General features: G+C 46.6%; 1 protein-coding gene across 1 annotated transcript in view; it reads right to left on the bottom strand.

Moving 5' to 3' along the window:
• The window catches only part of TRAF5 (TNF receptor associated factor 5), a 579,796-nt gene that overhangs the window by 125,243 nt on the left and 438,870 nt on the right, over window positions 1–15,683 (bottom strand). The window contains exon 8 of the mRNA XM_069608517.1: window positions 5,801–5,893. Coding sequence (XP_069464618.1) covers window positions 5,801–5,893 — 93 coding nt within the window. The remainder of the gene's footprint in view (window positions 1–5,800; window positions 5,894–15,683) is intronic.

Below are 15,683 nucleotides of genomic sequence, written 5' to 3'. Positions count from 1 at the left end.
AACTAAGCCAACAAATCAGAACTACAAACAGGAGAACAAATCCCCAATTTACCAAATCCAACACTGTTCTTCTCAAATGAAGAGAATAAATCAAAATTCCCATAACTATTTTAGAGGTTTAGAGAAAATGAAAAAGGCCATTATCAAATTCCTCATTAACAAGAAGGTTAAACCAGTTCCACCACACATACTTAGAGTTCAGTTACATTCTCAGAATAACTTCACAACCTACTTTGCGTAGACATCATAAAGGAATCTAAGCGGCCACTGCTCTTGGTACTTCGACTAATCGCAGTCCCAAACGAAGGAAGACATTTACTCTTATGTGCCGACATAAGAATTCTAAATGTAGTTGTTGAACGAGAATGATATACCACCCGAACATTGAAGATATGATTGTGGGACTTAAAGCAGTGACATTCTCAAAAGTGGACATAAATCAAGGCTACCTCAAGCTGGAACTGCATCCAGAACTTAGAGCCATTATCACATTCACTTTGACTAAACTTCGGTTTATCATCTGCAATGGAAATATTCCAGAAAACCATTCGGTTCATACTCTATTCAAAACCGTTTTCAACTAAAGTGATGCTATATTTATTTTTGGACACTGAGGAATCTGAGGGCATCCTCACTTCATTCTCCCCAATATCCTCTGATCAGGTGGCCAGGAAGGGCCATCGCTTTTGTATCCTGACCCTGGGGGTGGATATGAAACGAGGATCACCTAGGTAGATGAGACTTGGGGAAGAAAAGTGGGATGTCCTTGGGTGAGACGTGGTATCCCCCATTTCCATTCCATGATGAACCTTTTTTAATTCCTGAAGCCTTTATCGAGTCATGTTATCAAACTCTGGTTCCCTCTCTATATGGGCCAGGTAGAACCCCTTCAGAAAGGTATCTTTTCATCGAGTGCAAATCCATCAAAGTCAGTTCCATCGAATTTTATTCAATGAAAATCATTTCCATCGAAATGCCACCGAATAAAATTCGATGGATTCCAATGGATTTTCGAGTCAGGACAAGGGTTAGATTTAGGGTTAGGGCAAGGGTTAGGATTAGGGTTGGGGTTAGGGCAAGGGTTAGAATTAGGTTTAGGGCAAGGGTTAGAATTAGGGTTGGAGTTAGGGCAAGGGTTATAATTAGGGTTGGGGTTAGGGTTAGAATTCGGTTTAGGGAAAGGGTTAGAATTAGGGTTAGGGCAACGGTTAGAATTAGGGTTAGGGCAAGGTTTAGGGTTGGGCTAGGATTAGGGGGGAGGGCATAGGGGTTAGGGGGCTGGGGGAGGGATCCCTCACCAATATACAAAAAAGTTCAAACGTTACAAGGAGCTGGCCAGTGCCGAAATTTCAGCGCTGGACAGCTTCATGTAACGTTTTAACGTAGAAAATAAAAGCATTGAAATGCTATCTTTCAGTTAGTTTCACTACGTTGGTTCTGAGACAGGGAGGGTGCCCATAAAGGATCAGGCATGTCCTACTAATTGTTATAATGAGGGTCAGGCAAACTACCTGCACGTGCAGCCCATTGAAAGGCTACAGGTGCTTAAAAGCAGGCCCACACCTGATAGCAGAGAGAACCTGCCTGCAGAGGAGGTGGCCACCGTGTGGCGAGTAGCAGGCTGGAGTACGACCGTCAGAGAGGATACTATGTGCCATCGGGAGGAAGGACCAAAGCACCAACACTGCTCGCTGTGACTCCCAACACCTATCCTGGAGGAGCGAGCCAAAGGAAGAACAGAGCAAGGACACCCGACAAAGCAGAGCAGCTCCGGTGAGTATTAGAGAAAGAATACTCGTACTGCGGTGCTCTGGGGCAAATGTAAGACATTTAATGTTTACACACAATTGAAAAGCGCACAAGAGGGTTTGGAACCCAAATGATGCCAAAGGAATCATGAATAAATTATCAAGTGCTTTTGAATGAATAATGAATCATGGAAGAGGTGCCAAGTACAGGGGAAAATATAACTGCCAATACTGAATACCGAACTAAAGGAAAGATATGGGAATCATGTGAAATTTGTAGCACAAGTGGAAAATGAATAACGTGCTATGTTGAAAGGAGTGAAGCTTGTTGCAAACATTAAGAAACAAAGTGAAAGCTGTTCATGGTGTTAGGTGGTGAAGGGTGTTTTGATTAGTAAGCTTTAAGGTGATGGTCCCTAAGGTGATGGGTGTAAGTTATTGATTAGTAAGTTTTAAGGTGATGGTCCCTAAGGTGATGGGTGTAAATTATTGGGGGCCGTAGGATTTGGTGGTATTATTTACTATATGTATACCTTGTAATACAGTATTTGTGTGGATTTGTTTCTCCTGTTTATTATTTAATTTTCTGAACAGATCTTCGAACCAACAGGGTTATTTGGTGGACCTGTGTAAATAACAAACTTGACTTAAGAAGTTTTCTATTATTGTTTGGACTAGAATCGTAGTGCTACCGAAATCCCACTCAGAGGTATAGTAGCTTTTCTTTTGAAGGACAGGCCTAGTTGATACCTGTACCGATGCCTTGGAGATAACTTTGGTGTGGGCTAGAGGCTGCTTGTTACTTTTAGAACGTGACTCTCTATCTGTGAATTTGGTGTTTTATTGTTGTCCTATGTAGGTGGTTTCACTTTTTGGGAGCACCACATCCCTTTTTGGTTTTTTTTGGTTCATACCTTATGTATACTCAAAACCTAACACTACCAACTCAACATAAAGTTCAAAGGGGTTGTTTTCTCAGCAGTTTCTTTATAGTTATTTTCAAACTTCCAACACAATGTTCCAAAGGGTGTAAAAACAAAGTTCTACTTGGGTGAAGAGAATGCTTCCCTTCTCTTGTCTTCTCCAAGGGATTACAGGTTCCAGTGGGGAAGAATTATTTCCCTTGATTCCTTTTCTACTTCCTTGAAGAGCTAAGAGAATGTATCCCCTTCTCTTAGCTTTGCCACAATGTAACAATCCCAGGTTTCTCTTTCTTGCACAGCCAACTTGGTTCACCTTCCTCCCAGTTACTGTGACTATGAAGATGAGCAACTGATATATTACACTTATAGGTGCAAGTCCGAGACCTGCCTATCTTCGGAACTTCTCTTCCTTGACAGGCTTAGTTTACTCTCCTGCCAAACACTACCATATATGACCATGGATGTAAACGTTTCTCCAATGTTACTTTCATGGTCCCAGACCCTCAACTCGGGGGTATTGCTTTCCCTTGTCCACTTTTTAAAAAAAAAAACAGTTTTATTAGGTTTTCACAGTAAACAAAACATTGCAATAACAATAGGGGGCAATGACCCCACCCCACTCACCCTCCCCTTCCCTTTCCTTCTTCCAGCATATACAAACAACGTTTGTCTAGCACTTCCATTACCACAGTCTCTGAGGGAGGTGAAACACCCGTGGGCTTAATGAGTCATCTGCAGGCCATACTATATAGGATCGAGACCAGTTTCCTCATGGATGTCGGTGTGGTGGTGTATATCATCAATGGGGATGTGGAGGGGGAGTTAGGGAAATCCGGCCACCTGCCTCTCAGCTCCTCCCATAATCTAAAGTACAGAAGCTGCGTGATGGGAGTCTGCTCTCCTCTGGTTTTAAGATCATCCCATGATATGAATTTGCTCTGAGGGGCGATATCACCTAGCGTGTGAATCTGCAGGCTTGTGAAGTGTTGTATAAAAATAGCCTTGTGTGCGGGTGGTATGCCCTGAACATGATACATGGCTAAGGCAGGGGAGTACCACTGTCCCTGCCCAGTCCATTTCGTTAAGCAGTCCCATGCCCTCGTTCTTGGCCTACACCTTTTTGACTGTTTGCTGCAAAGATGCAACTTCTTGTTGGAGTATGGTTATTTTATCCTCGCCCTCCCCGATCTGGTGTTACGCCTCAGAGAGCCTGCCGCACAGCTTGTCGATCTGGACGGCGGAAAAATCTACTTTACATGTTAACGCATCTATTCTAGCGCCTAGATTGTCTGTGCTGCTCTTCAGGGCCAACGAAGTCTGATTGAGAGTTGAATGTCCAAATTGGAAGGGCCCAGGGTTACCTCATGTTGCGGTGGGTCTCTGTCTGACTTAGCAAATTGGTCCATCTTGGCCTCCTTCTTTTGGTTGCCCATTCCCTGGGGCACCCCACCGTTGCAGTATTTATCATGTCGATGAGGCCAGTGGGGAGTTCAAAGCGGGTGGTCGTCGGCTGTACGTTGCCAGATGGGGGAGTGAGACTCGTCGAGATGGGGGTTACTGGAGACCACCGCTGAACGGTGAGGCCAAGCCCGGGGGAGATTTGGCGCTTCCAGTCAGGGTCTTACCAGGAAAGGAGAGCGTGCAACGATCTGGGGCTTTGATACTATCATCTTGTGTCATGTTGTTGTTGACTGGCCCACAGGGGGTCTGTGTGCCTCTGTAGTTTGGGCAGGTAGGCAGGAGAAAGAGTGGCGCCCTTGCTCCCCGGTGCAAACAGAGGTGCAATTTCTTTCAGTATAGTGCAGGGTGAAATTTGTGCACCCTCTGAGCTGGAGCCCTATGGTCCGGGGCGGTCTGAGTGTCCCTGTGCCACGTAGCCAAGGGGTGGCCGCCACCTGAGCGACTAGGGTGGGGGGGGTGTGAGCCCCCAGCCAGCTGGGGTGATTGCCCAATATTCCAGGTTGGGGGGGTGGGGAGCATCGGTTCCCCCCTCCCGAGTCCCTTCCGACTCACTGTATCGTACCGATGGATATGGTTCGAATTGCAGGGCAGGCGCTCCAATGCCTCTCGTGCGGTCCTCAGTAGTGCCGATCTCCGGCGGGAGCTGGGCCTTGCGGGTGGCTGTAGATCCCTGTGGCAACTGCTGAGCACCACCATGTTGCCAAGGCCCGCAGACGTCGCAGGCAGGAGTGGGGAACTGCAGGGGTGGACCAGGGGCAGGATGTACGTCCCCCACAGAGCGGCTCCCACAGTGTTCGGGGCACGTTCGCCAGTCTATTGAGCCTGCGACGGGGAGTTTATTTGATGTGCGGCTCACCCGCAGGCGGGCTGTGCGAGGCGGGGGACCACAGTGTCTCGTTGTAGCTGAGGGGTTGGTGTGGTGGAGGAGCGTATTGTGCTCGGGGTCTGCCCTCCGAACATGGATCCGGTCCCCATGTAGGCAGGGGGGACGTGCAGTGCAGTACAAGAAACAAGGTTGGGCAGGCAAATTGAGTGCTATGTGCCTAGGGAGACCACTGCTGCAAGCCACAGATGAGGGATGCCTCAAGGGAGGAGGGATAGTTCTCCTCCCTCTACTCATCAGTGCACCTTTTGGAAAGGATCCCCATGGGACTGTCTGCTCCTATAGAGTACTTCAGTCCCACCATCCCAGGATCAGACAGAGATTGAATCAGCCCCAGAAAGGAAGCACCCAACATTGGGAGCTCATATGGCGATCAGAACGCTGGGGTACGAGGTAAGAGCATTTAAGTTGTCGAAGACAGGATCTAACAGGCTCAGGCTGTTGGAAACGCACACGCTCATATCAGTATGGTTCAGCTGCTAGCTACGCCTGCAGCCACAGGCAGACAGGCTGTCAATGTTCAGCTATTCAGCTGAGTGGCACATGAAACAAATTTAGCCTTAAAACTAATCTTGAACCCTTAAGAACTTAACCAGCATGGCTCTGACCTACAGATACCAAGAGTACTAATCATTACAGCAGTGGTCACATTTTGCAGTCATGAGAGTAACATAACACAAAGCCCAGAAGGCTGTAGCAATGTCTCAGTTCACTGTTAACTGCAAAGATTAACAGGACTCATCAGTTGTTTAAGCTGTAGATTTCACCATGTTAGTGACACTTACCTGTACTTCTAATCTGGTGTTTCTTTCTAAAACCAAAAGCATGTGTGTTCTCAAATATGTATCTTCATGTTCACGAACCTTTCCTCTTTTGTCCTGAAGTAGAAATAAAGGTTTTGTTAAGCATAAGTAAAATGCTTTACAAACAGGTTTTATGAATTTGGGAATGTGCACATATATCTATTAAAGTAACAGTTACTTTTTTTCGGAGCTTTACCTATGCTTCACATAGTGTTTTTGTTTAATCATATAGAAATCTTCCCGGGACATACATAACAATGTTCGTGACCATATGTTCGTTGATAGGTTAATATGCACATACAGTATTTTGTGTTGCCGCTGCAATTTCATATCACAGAAAATACCCAAGCAAGGTCCTTTGCATAGTATGCAATGTAAGGGTGATACCTTTGCACACTGGCATTCCCAAAGGACGTTGTCATTCTGCATGCAAATGGGGGATTCCCCTTTCAATGTGTACCTAAAGGAGGCCGACACCCAATGAGGGCCCCCTGGTGGATATAAGGCACCGCCCGAAGACATATTTGCACTGACAGTATTTCCCAAATTGCAACCTTCAATCAGTCCTTGGGGAGCAGGAAGGGCACTTCAACCTCACTCAGAGTGCGGGGTAAAATCACTCAGCCAGGACGGTCTGCTCCACTACGTGCTGCGATGGGGCAAAGCTCTGCATTCTTAACAATAATAAACTAATAATATGCTCCAAGGCGCCAGTTTGGACAGTTCTTTAGAATTTCACCGGGTTCTTGGTGCCATGCTACACCTTGACAAGAAAACTGAGAAGGGTAAGAGCAGGTCAATTTCGAGTTCTGGGTGTCCCAAAGTCAGTAGACAAAGCTGATTTGTGTGCCACAAGGAAAACCTTCCTCAATATTCCTATGGCTGGTGAAGATAAAGAAGTTCAACATTAAAAGAGCATTTAGACCACCAACAGGCAGAAGGGAACATTTGGGGACTAAAGGGATGGGCACACAAATAATGGTGCTAGCAGACCCTGATGTCAGAGTATCTGAGAATGTTATCATTTTCTTCTCTGAATTGTGTACCAAGACTAAGATTAAGAGGAACCTTTGGCACTGGGGATGGCGTCGCCATTTTGGTACCCAACAAAGTTGAAAATTAACAATGGAAGGAAACGGTTTGTGCTCTCTGGTCCTGAAGCAGCTTTAGCGTCATTAGGAAACACTCATAGAAAGTCTATATCAACAGAAGATGTGGGGTGAATTGTTTTTAGTGTCTAGAGAACTTAAAATATGAAATAAGGGACTTGTGTGGAAACCCAGAGACTTGTGTTGGAATCCACCACCTTGTGTTGAAAGCGAGAGACTTGGTGTGGTAGAGCATTTGGCTTGGTCCTGTTGCAGTGATCGGGTACCTTCTAAAAATTAAATCCCCCTTGCCGGGGAAAATGGGGAGAACATCCTAACTAAATAACACTGTCTATGAACACCAGCTACCTCTAGTAGCAGAAGGAAGAGTTCCGCTAATTCATATACTATGTTGCTTTGAGAAGAAATTAGGGTTTCCTGTGGTTTTACTAAACTTTGTATATTTTAAATGTATGTTGTTTTTGCCTACATTAGTGTATGATATTAATAATGCTTTAAGAATTCAAACTCAGCACTTTGTGTTGCATTGAGAGGAATGAGTGCCCCTGTGTTTATATGAAGTTCTATGGTTTATATGTATTTTGTTTCTATGATATTAGTGACATGATGAGAATTAACATTGTGTGCATGTTAAATGCAAGTAGTGAATGATGTCACATGTGCATGTTACATGCAAGTATTGACCGATAGGCTAGGACGGGAGCATATTAGGTGAAAGTGGTAGATAATGCTATGTGTGTATGTTAGATGCAAACAATGATTGATGCAACATGTGCATGTTTGGTGCAAGCAGTGCCTGCAAGTACGACATGTGACTTGTATTTCGTTTACAGATACTATAAATGTGTGGTTTCCAGTTCCAGGGCAGCTGCAAGGATGAACAGAGTGTGAGCATACATGCAGGGATGAATATTGTGTGGTTGCCAGTCTCATGATGGTTGTGAAGTTGAATTGGTTTTGGTGCGTCTGTGAAGATGGTGTACAGCAACTGAGGTTGCTAGTCCCTGGGCATGTAGATGTTCTACTTTGTAAATTCATGGTTGTATGCTATTGGTAAGACCGGTGTTAAATGTTACCCGTTACAGATAACTACTAACCTGTAACTAAGATGATGAATGAAGAAGCCTACCTAGCCTACCTGTGGGCAAGGTTTGGTCTATGGAGTATGCAACTTTTATCATAAAAGAACATAGTCAGTGCATATACAATATGTTTTGAAGCCAAGCATGGGTTGCAGAAAAAATATAACCATAACATTGCAGGATTCATGCCGAAAGAAAAAAGACGCAATGGCATTATGTAGGAACAAACACTTAGACAAGCAAGCATTTCCTGAGTGTGAGACAGGCATGTTATGTATCAAGAGACGACACAGACAGGTGACATACAGTTTGAAAACCTTTATTCTCAAAGGTCAGGATGGTGAAACGCCTAACTTTACCTAACTCTAAAATGGGAATATTCCCTAAAGGAAAGCAAACTAAGGGAAGTCTAAGTCTGTCAGTCCAAAACAAAATACTGGCTGTGTCAAAACCTATATGTGTCCTCACTTCTACAGAATATTAGGGTGAATGGGATTTGGCCAACTCAGTAGTGTTCAGGGTAAAGTTAATGTGACAATGGGGCCTTTCTGCAGCTCCTTTCCCCAGGTTTAAGGCACTCAGGATTATAAAGTTCCACATGTCTCTCAGGTTTCACTTTGCAAAGAAAAGTTCACTTGGCAAAAGAAGTTCAGTGCACCTTTTCCTGGTAAGTTCTTTAGGCTTCTGTCAGTCTCCCTTCCGTGAACCCAGAGGCCCTTTAGATCATGCAGCTCCTTGCTTTCAAATGGGCTACCCTGGTCTTGGTGCAGTTATCAAGACGGCACAGTCTACCCATTACAGGTCACGCAACCAGGTGCCTTATCCTTCATACAAAAAAGGTAGCAGGCGCCCCTCTCTAGAAAGAACATGGCATAATAACCGGTTCGAGGCTGCAGAGTCTAGGCAGTCTGTGGCAGTCTCTCTACAGTTGCTGTTTCAGCAAGGCGTGTCTACAAAACTCAACCTTACCGCGGAGCGGGCCGCGGAGTCGAGGCTGCAGAGTCTAGGCAGTCTGTGGCAGTCCGGGGTGGTCCCCACGTTCAGACACGTCCAGACAAGATGAATCATGCGGTTCGCGTACCAGAAGTAGAAGTACACTGGCTAAGAAGTCAGAGAACCCGCAGTGAAGATAGCGGGCTTGAGCACCGTAGCCCCCACAAACATTTGCCAAGAAACAAGAAAATACAGGATGTGAGGCAGCCCTTTCCCTCCCAACAGATGAACAAACACTTGACAAACCTTCAAAGTCAAGGGGAAGGGGAGCAAACGGTGCGACCTAATGGGGACCCCAAGTCAGAGCCCTACTGCTTGCCTGCGATCCCGCTAACGATCCCGCAAGCCACTCAGCCTCACCTGGAAGGTCGGGAAGGGCGGGAAAAGCCCGCCATCTACACAGTGCCGGCGATGCGGGGAGCTGCCTTGACGGAGAAAGACAGGCAGACCGAGACCTCCCCTACACTCCTGGTTGGTCTGGGAGCGTCTGCTCGACCGCCAGGACTTGATGTTCAGGTGGGGTCTCTGGACGACGCCATAAAGTCCCGCACGGTCCGCCCGCAAGCCTCGATGGGACAGGGGGTGGCGGTTCGTGCGTTAAGGACGGAGGATCTAAATCGAGCCGAGGAGGGTATGAACTCTACAGCTCCAGCTCACAGCCTTCCCTCGGACGGTCTGGTCGCCTCAGCTCGACTGTCTGGAGATAACGAGCTGGGCAAGGAGTCCAAGGAGGCAACCCAGCAGCAGCTGGACGCCACAACCACAACAGATGGATTGTGTGCGCCGGCGCTACCACCAAACGCAGCGGCTGGCAAAAGGGAAGACAGAGAGGATTGCCTACTCCAAAAGCCCTACCCGCTCCTACCTACTAGTCTGGAGGTGCCAGCGCGACCTCCCACGACCGTCGCAGAGGCGGTCTCGCCGGGCCCACCCGTGGGATGCGGGCAGACCCCACCGCCACTGGCAGGCCACGGGGGCGGGGTCCACTTCAAGGAGGCAGTCGCCGAGGAAAAAGCTTCTCCCGGTGTGGTGAGTCGCCCTACGAGCGGCCCCTCTGACCAAGGAACATACAGCGAGCGGACAGCGGGCGTGATATCCCCGCCAGGGGCCGGCGCAACAGAGGCTGGCAAGGGACTCCAGAGCCCGGGATGGGTGGGAAGGGGGGCTGTGCCAGATCCAGCGGTGCCAAAAGACCCATCCAAGAACTTGGAGTGCACCACTACACCCGAGTTCAACAAGGGCTATGACTCCAAAACCGCGATTAACAAAGACGCCCCCAACAACGGGGACAACAAAATTAAAATTGAACTGGAGATTCATCCAATAGTAGCAAGAGAGGACTTAGCTACCCCTCCCTCCAGTTTGGGAAACTTGGAAACAGTCTGGTCGGACGATTGCTCGTGCTCATCAATAGAGGATCCATAAAATGATCCTACGCTAAACCAAGACCCAGCACTCCTGCCAATCAACTTAAAGTCAGTTCCACCGGAGCTCTTTGACAAGGACCCCTCATTCACTATCGACAGAAGGTTGCAGAAAGTCCTAATCTCTAGAGAGCACAAACAAGCGCAAGAGAAGGATGAAGAAACCTCCTCAGGCAAAACGTCCATAATAAACCCCCTCACGCACAAGACACTAAAGAATCACCAGCTGCCAGCGCCCACAAAGCGGAGCAAAGAGGCTCTGAAGCCCCTAGTGGGCACTCTGGACAAATTCTTTAGCAAACAAGGAAAAAGAAACCAGAACGCGAAAGGCGAGATTTCAGACGCAGACCTTCTGGAGGGTTCCCAAGTAGAATTAGCTCAACTCAACTCTCCTGCTAGTCCAACGAAATTTACTTTCAACGTATACCCCCAAAACCCCAACACCTCGAGTCCCCAGTTTCACACCAACAAAAGATGGCATTTTGGGAAACCGCCGGCGAAGACCATGGATCTCACAGCCTCAGACATTCCGGCGCAGCCCTCAACTCCATCATACAACCTCAACAAGGCAAATCAGCCTAAAGAATACTCCTCACACGAGGGGGTACCAGAATCAACATCCACAGTGACCAAATCAGACAGTCTTAGTTTGCCAACAAGAAATCTGGATCCAACAAATTCCAACTCGATGGGACCTACAACGCAACCGTTGCCTTGCAAGCAAACACAAGTCACCGCCCATTCGGAGCACTTGATAATGCTTAAAACACCTACGACCAGTCGACAATCGGAAACCCAAACTCCTAACCCGCGCACGTCAACTCCTCCGCTAAGGAACAGGAAACAAAGCGAAACTGTGGGAAATTCAACAAAAGAAACACCAAACAAAAAACCAGACTTAATGATGATAATGTCTGCTATCACCATTGCCTTAGCTCCATTCACAAAACTATACGAATCATTGAACGATTCGGTAAAGGACCAAGCATCATTGGCGGCACTGGCTCAAACAAAACTTACGTCTCTAGAAGGTTTCATCACTTCAAAAACTGAAAATAGGAAGACTCTAAAACACATCAGCACTCAAACAGTGGACCTACAACACCGAGAAACGAAAGCAGCACAGTCCCATACGGATTTCTCTTCGGAGAAAATATTCCATTTCAAAGCAGGCTCTGATGATAAGACCAACAATTCGGGCTTGAAGGCTCACGCCAACACCCCAGCAGTACCCACGACCACGGGTAAATGGAGCTTAAAAACACCTCTCCTAAGTCTTAACCTTGAGCAAACAAAGAAAGCACATGGAACCCACACCAGTGGAAATCAAAACACTCTTAAATTCGCAAAACTCTCGTCGAGCAAGACTAAAAAGAAAACCAACGGTTGCATCATTAACGAGAAAGACCAAGATCTCGGAGTCTCTTTGGCTGACCCACCCACGCTTCGGGCCCCAACAAAGAAAGTAAAAAGCGGATCACCGGCGCAATTCAAATCGGCTTTGGCCCAACCCCAGAGCTCGAAAAAATCTTCTTTGTCGCCTGATAGAAAATATATCAAAATTTGCCCCAAGTTGTCAACGCCAAAAACCCCCCAGCAAACTATTGCCAATCAAAACATCAACAGATCGCCCTCCTGCACCGAAAGCGACCTAATGGAAGACGCCCTGGAACTCGCGTCTCAATGGCGGGCCAAAGAACCAAAACCAGAAAATAACCGGGGAGCTAAAAGGAAAACAGTGTCTTTTGAGCGAAGCCACGACAACGACACACCTCCAAAGAAAATCAGACAGTTGGAACCCAAATCCTCGGCACCATACAGGGCGGAAGACGTGAAATATACGTCCTCGGCCGGAACCAAACACAGACACTATTCGAGCCCCATAAAAGGGGAGGAAGCCACTAACAGGAAAAACAAGCATTCTCCCAACAGGTGGAAAACTCGAGTGCACATGAAACAAAAAAGAGACTCTATAGATCGTAGCCAAACAAGGGAAAGAGCCTGGCGGACCCCCCCGAATATCCGTGAAAGAGAATGGAAACGCACCTGTTTAACGAGAAACAACAGAACAACTGACACGCGCTCCTTCTTCCTTCAGCCCAGCCACAAATCAAAGCATAATCAGGTTCTAAATAGAACCGCAATACTGGACCTATTCCATCAAATCCCGGCGCTCAGATCAGTAACATCTGACTGTCTAGACGTAATTGAATTCTCGGGTCCTCACAGTATAGACAGTGTCACATATCTTCAGCTAGCACGAGACTTAAACTCAAGGCGGAGGCCAAAGCCCTCAAAGAACTAGGCTACTACTTGGAAGAATTACATGGAGACAGAGTGATCCCTAGCCACACTTCGATCGGAATAAAGGACAGAGATCACACATACATCAGAGGCCGTGTACCCCCATACAAGATAGACACTTCCCCAAGAGACCGAGCTTCACATCACGCTTCGCCCAACTTTCACCCAGGCAATAAAGCTCAAGTCAGGAGCGAAAGGAAGACTTTTGAGGCCAACCATGACGATCACGTACGACACCGGGTCTCACACTACAGACCTTATAAAAACGTCGAGGAAACCAGAACCTGTAACCAAGAAGATAGGAGCCCACTTGGAAAACAGCACGGAAGGGCCCCTAATTGGGAGATGAGAAAATCTGTCAACTACAGAGACGGAAGGGCCCCTAATTGGGAGTTGAGAAAATCTGTCAACTACAGAGACAGATGGGAAATGCAGCTCACACCAATCAAAACCCATCAATGGAATAAAAGTGCGCTGAGTGGGTCCATGAACGAACACATTGAAAAACAGAGTAACAGGGTTTCAGATCGTGACCAGAAGGGTTCCCGGCAGGACTGGAAGTCACCAAGGGACAGAGCTCACATCAGAAATAGCACAAGCGAACTATACAACCATTCACGTCCCCATCGGCAAGACCCGGAAATAAAAAGATGGTCCGGGATGCAGGAAAGCCTCTCAACAGAAATAAGAAGATAGCCACGATCGACCACGAAAGGAGTCAACGAAGATTCTGACAACCCTCATCAGACTGCAAGCAAATTAAAAATGGGGTCATGGAACACAGGAGGATTCTCCCACTTGACACTCAAATCAGACGTGCAACTGGGGTCATTCGACCTCCTTTGTCTACAGGAGACGTGGCTCCTAAAAAAGCCAACATTAGACGGCTTCGAAATCGACTTCTCTCCAGCTACACAAGGAACACTTGGAAGGCCCACCTCAGGCCTCCTGACAGCAGTCAGAATCTGCAGCGGCCTACAACTTAAACATACAATACTATCGAATGCGTCAATCCTAGCTTCCATGATATCAGAACTGAAGTCTGGAGAGGGGGTGAACGAGAACAAACCAACAGTGTATCTAGTGATAAACACATACTGGAATCCAAAAGTCGTGAAGGAAGCAGTACTCCTTGAAACCATCGGACAAATAATAGAGTCCTGCCTGAATATGATGGCACCAGACCACATCATAATATGCGGAGACTTAAACTTGACACTACCCAACATTGGCCAAACTACACCAAATTGGGATCCATACTTCGCATTGGCACCCAAAGACTCTTCAGCAACTCGAGACTCTGATCGGAGAGGTAAAGGATGGGAACTCCTTATGGACGAACTTGATCTTCACAATCTCCATTACTTGACCTCTCACACAGCAAACTGTATTCCAACTTGGGAACAAGGCTCTCGTAAGGCCTTCCTGGATCACATATACGTATCCAGAAACCTGCTCTCAAAGACATCTGTATTCGAAGTCATAAGAACCAAAAACAGTGACCATAATCTCCTGATGGCTATATGGTCAGCCCCAGAACGGAAATCGGAGGCAAACAGACAGAAAATGACCTTGTCAATTCTTACTAACGGCGCAGGGACTAGATTAAGACTCACTGCTGAAGCAATAAGAAACATCACAAAGACTTACGAAAGAACTACCGTTGCTCCAGGGGAAGCAAATACACCTGATTATTACCCCCTGTTGATCCCCTTCCACCAACAAAGGAACGCTCAAGCCCTAGTCAAAAAACCATACCACACGTATAACAAGCAATTGGTGGAGAAAAGAAGAGAATTGAGAAGAATCTTACGCAAAGCGAAATCTCGCCCCTCAAAACAAACAGAGGAGGCAGCAGTATTTGCGAAAAAATCTTACAAAAATTGGCTTAAATCACACCGTGCAATTCTGTATCAAGAAGATTCTGAGAACATGTTAAAGATCCTAAGTGGGAAACAATCTAAAAACTTCTGGGCACTGATCGACCCGAAAGGAGACAACTCAAATAACGCTTTAGCCAATTCAATTGGAGAGATGCATTGGAGATCCTTTTTCTCGGATATGTTTGCCTTACCAGAGGGTAACACCCAAGAAACCATACAGCTTCAAAAAAACCAATGGGATATTGAAAAGGACGAAAAGGAAATCTGCGAAAAAATAAGGAAACTGAATAACTCCCGGGCACCGGGACCCGACGGAATCTCCAATGTGGATCTCAAAAATAACAGTGAAGTATGGGGCGCACTAATATCGCGAATATTCCAACAATGCGCTGACACCCAATCCATCCCGAAATCCTGGAAGCTAGCAAATGTGGTCCCAATTTTCAAGAAAGGCGATAAAGCCAACCCAGCAAACTATCGGCCAATCGCCTTATTGGATACCATTGGGAAACTATTCGGAACTTTTCTTCTAGACAAATTCAAGACATGGGTAGCCTCCTCTGAATTACACGACGACTTTCAGACAGGATTTGTAAAAAATATCGGAACATTGGCAAACATAATGCTACTGAGTGTTCTGAAAGCCAAGGTGTTAGAGGGACGACCAAAGATATACCTGGCTTTTATAGACCTCTCTCATGCATTTGATACGGTTAACAGAGAGCTACTTTGGAAAAAACTGAGGACACGGAACTGTCCGACCTCAATCCTGAACCCAATCACCGAGCTGTACTCCGGAACATCTATGAGGGTTAGACTCAACGGAAACGGACAACTTTCAGAGGAGAACAGCACTTACAAGGGCGTTAAGCAAGGGTGCCCACTTGCCCCCGCATTGTACAATGCGTTTATTGGCGACTACCAAAACTGGGACCTCAATGTCAGAACATTCCCCCCCAAAATTGGAGATGAAAAGGTTGGAAGACTACTCTACGCTGACGATATCTTATTATTGGATCAAACCGCCATAGGACTACAACGTAAACTTACCTCGCTCTCAGAATATCTTG

The sequence above is a fragment of the Ambystoma mexicanum genome, chromosome 4q (genome assembly GCF_040938575.1).
Source record: "Ambystoma mexicanum isolate Mex_15411 chromosome 4q, UKY_AmexF1_1, whole genome shotgun sequence".
Lineage (NCBI taxonomy): Eukaryota > Metazoa > Chordata > Amphibia > Caudata > Ambystomatidae > Ambystoma > Ambystoma mexicanum.
The sequence above is the reverse complement of the archived record's forward strand: the minus strand, read 5'-3'. Positions and strand labels throughout refer to the sequence as shown.